At 36.9% G+C, this 3,969-nt stretch overlaps 1 protein-coding gene across 1 annotated transcript; it reads right to left on the bottom strand.

Annotated features, from left to right (window-relative positions):
- Positions 1 to 967: 967 nt before the first annotated feature.
- On the bottom strand, positions 968 to 2,078 carry LOC101475034 (lactose-binding lectin l-2-like). Its single transcript, XM_024798285.2, has 2 exons — positions 2,015 to 2,078; positions 968 to 1,407 (listed from the first exon to the last, which is right to left on the bottom strand). Exons 1-2 carry the CDS (start codon positions 2,076 to 2,078, stop codon positions 968 to 970), a joined length of 504 nt encoding a protein of 167 aa, XP_024654053.2.
- Positions 2,079 to 3,969: the final 1,891 nt, after the last annotated feature.

Raw genomic sequence — 3,969 nt, 5'->3', positions numbered from 1 at the left:
AAATATACATTGTCAACACATATTTCTACTTCGATGTTTTTCTTTTGGTTTCCAAACAACATAAATTTGGTTTTATCGAGATTCAATGATAATTTATTTATATCAAACCACTTCTTTAATATCGTTAATTCCTGTGTGATCATTTCCAAAACCTGTGGCAATTCCCCACCTGCACACAGTATATTTGTGTCATCTGCAAATATTACAAACTTTAAAATCTCCGATACTCTGCAGATATCATTTAAGTACATAATAAACATTTTTGGACCCAGTACTGAACCTTGAGGTACTCCACAAGCTATATCCATCAAATTAGATTTATATTCATTTATTTGTACATATTGTTGCCTATTCCCTACATAGCTTTTTAACCATTCCAAAACCACTCCCCTAAACCCGTACTTTTCCAGTTTTTTTAATAGAATTTCATGATTAACAGTATCAAACGCCTTCTTTAGATCTAAGAAAACTCAGAGCGCATACCTCTTATTATCCATACATTCCGTTATCTTTTCCATTAAATCTATCAGTGCCAAAGCTGTTGATCTGTTGTTTCTGAACCCATACTGACTATCTGTCATTAATTCATATTTTTCCACAAAACTGTCAAATCTTTTTATGAAGAGTTTTTCCAGTATCTTAGAGAACTGGGAGAGTATTGACACTGGTCTATAGTTTGTAAAATGATGTCTTTCACCGGTTTTGTAAATGGGAATAACTTTAGCAACTTTCATTTTTTGTGGAAAAACTCCTTTTTGAAACGACAAGTTGAATATATATTTTAATGGTTTTACGATACCATCAATAACTGTCTTTACCGTTACCATAATCCATCCACAATACAAGGTTAGTCATTAATGCTGCATAGTAAGGTTTTAAAAACAATGGAATTTTGTCAGTGTCACACAAACATATAAAAGACATATAACAGAAACATTGAAGGTTAAATGTATATTTTTGTTTTGTTTTATGTTTTAGGACAGGTTATTCGTGTTGCACAAACAGAAGGAGAAATTACAGAACATGGGAAGTCATTCCACTTCTTTACATTTGAATAGTTCATGTGACCACAGTGTTCAATTCCCTTCCAGTTGTCTGGCTGTTGTGGATACCAGTGGACAAACCGAACTGCACAACCATCAGACCACATCCATCTGCCTTCTTTATGAAGGTCACTCAGACCAATCCATGTGATTCCCTCAGTGTGGTCAAAGTTCTTAATTAAGGTTCTGACAAAGTTCTCTTCCTCCTGGCTGTGGATAGAAACCAGGTTGGCTCCCTGTGACACACAGTAGAGCTCTGCATCAGCCCAGCTCATATGTGCGGCGACATATTTGTAGCAGCGGCCATTGAAGTTGTACCAGAACATGGGGCAGTTTCCATGCAGTAGTTGAACTCTGTGGTCATCTGAAGAAGACACAGACACAGTTAGGATCAAGTGAAAAAGTACGAGTTAAAGAGATCGTGTTTTTGCAGAAATAAAGCTGGTCAGCTCTGGTATTTCAAGGGTGACACCTGGTGACAGACTGTTTTCTTTGGTCTAGTTTTCAAGCCTTCACATCTTCATTGTTAAACCCCTGAACTATTCAGAGAAGATTGGTTACATGTCTGTCATTTACAGATCAATGCTACAAATAACTGCCACAGTGAAAGTTGAAATGACTGTTACTGTACATGGCTTCACTTTGTAAGAAGTCTATTATCTAACTTTAATCTTACTTATTTATGGTGCCAAAATGAAAGATGAAAGTCTGCCCATCAATGTGAAAGTTAAAATACACAGAGAAGAAAGTGGGGCTTATTATGGTTATTAGCAGGTCTTTATCATAACTCTATGATTTAGCAGAAACCATCTGGTATGGGAAGAAAAGAAATCCATATTATAATCCTACACTAATACTTTTTGGATAACACTACCTGCTGAAACAAAAAACATCAGAAACATAAGGAAAACATAGAATGGTTACGAAGTAAAACATAGAATGGTTACCAAGTTGGAGCTTCATTTTATTGCCATCAGACGGAGACTCAGAAGGAGCACCCAGAGCCGGACCAAACAAGAAGAGGAGCAAGATCATGTTGGAGCTTTAAGTCTCAAAGTGTGATGAGGAGCTGCTGAAGCTTCTTTGTACAGGATTCGAGGCTGCTTTCTTTTATAGCTGCCAGAGAGGGTGTTTTCACTGCTGGTGTGACATCACTGGCCAGCTGGACCAAAATTATACACTGTAAACAACACTAAACATAAGCCAGAAAAAAAAAACAAATTCCAAAGAGATTAACAAAGGTTGTTTGTTTTTTGTTGTGTAGCGTATATTTATTGTACAATAAAGGTGTTATATGCATGATGACTAATCAAACCTAACTGACTAAACACAAGCCAGTAAAAAGGTAAAATTTCACACGTGCCTGTTTTTACTGTGCAATTATATTCTATTGTGTCATAAAAGGAATCGGTTACTAAAACAGATCAGACCAGAGCATCTACAGGAAGAGAAAAGAAAAAAACTCCTCAGCTCCTCTAGTAAACAGAGAGAGAACAAACTCCCCCGATGCAGCCCGATTTCTTTCTTTCTTTTTCTTTCTTAGAAAGAGAAGTAAATACAGTGTGAACTGCCAGCCATCTGAGATCTTCACAGACAGTGCTGTATGACTATGGAATTATATTTATGTCATAACAAGCACACAGCAAAAAATAATCTGAAAAAATAATTTCTGTTCATAATGAGAAGCATGCATCATTCCTAAGAAAAATGTAAATAGTTCTTTAGTCAGTTGAGTAAACTTAATTTGTAAACTTACATAAAAATATGACATGTGCTTATGTTGCTGCCTGTGAAACAGCTGTACACGTCTGGCTGCAGAGATCCACTCACTGTGGGTTCAGGAAACAATGAAACAATTACACTGTAAAACCCTCCACTAGGGTACATTAAATCACATCACTACTGATGTGTGGCCTAAGTAGACATAAGTAGAACAAACAAGATGATGGTTTCTGTCACACTGACAGAACTGATGTGCACTGCTCAGGTGGGATTGAGATCCTAAGCCTGAACCTTTGGCACTGAAGATGAACACAAGAGCCTCCAATAACTTGGGAGTAACACTTAAAACCTGTAATGTAAAATGTAAACTTAGATGATTTTTTTGTTTGTTTTTTCATTTTCAGCATATGAATAATACCAAGATAATGTGTAACTTAACACGGATATAAAACTAGAACAGAGTATCTAACATGTTAGGCTGACTGTGCAGACAAACGTGTGTTTGGATTCTGGCCAACTCCTCTTCCTCCTCACTGTGGATAGACACCAGGTTGGCTCGCTGTGACTCACAGTAGAGCTCTGCATCAGCCCAGCTCATGTGTGTGGCCACATATTTGTAGCAGCGCCGATTGAAGCTGTATCAGAACAGGGGACAGCTTCCTTGCAGTAGTTTAACTCTGTGGTCATCTGAAGAAGACACAGCAGTCAGAACTTGATGAAAAAGTAAGAATGAAAGAGATCATGTTTTTGTTAGTGTGACAGACTTTTTTCTTTGATATTCTTCAGAGATGGTGCATCAGACAAGCACTTCAGCACAGTTGACACTGTGGAAGTTAAAACATGCAGAGAAGTAAGCTGTATCTTATTATGTTTACCAGCAAGTCATAATCATAACACTACAGTATAGTAGAATCCATCTGACATTGGTAAAAGAAATGTATGCTTCAATCCAACATCAAGAATTTTGTATCATTGACTGCTGAAACAAAAGATATAGAAGCATGAACAATATGTTCTTTGAGTGAAAAAACAAAAGACACAAATAAAGGAAAAAGTAGAGAAAAGAGGGCTTACCAATATATGGGACAGTTACCAAGTTTAAGCTTCACTAAATGGTACTACTGGTGCTGCTTAGGCTTCACTGTACAGGATGTTCATATTTCTGAATTCAAAGTTGAAGCTGCTGTCTTATGTAGCTCCCTGA

The sequence above is a fragment of the Maylandia zebra genome, linkage group LG22, assembly GCF_041146795.1.
Source record: "Maylandia zebra isolate NMK-2024a linkage group LG22, Mzebra_GT3a, whole genome shotgun sequence".
Classification (NCBI taxonomy): domain Eukaryota; kingdom Metazoa; phylum Chordata; class Actinopteri; order Cichliformes; family Cichlidae; genus Maylandia; species Maylandia zebra.
The sequence above is the reverse complement of the archived record's forward strand: the minus strand, read 5'-3'. Positions and strand labels throughout refer to the sequence as shown.

Excerpts from the sequence above, each read along its gene's own strand:
- LOC101475034 (XM_024798285.2), bottom strand. The coding sequence starts at position 2,078 with ATGATCTTGCTCCTCTTCTTGTTTGGTCCGGCTCTGGGTGCTCCTTCT. Across the intron at positions 1,408-2,014 it reads TTCTGAGTCTCCGTCTGATG|ATGACCACAGAGTTCAACTA; the intron begins GCAATAAAATGA and ends TGTCTTCTTCAG.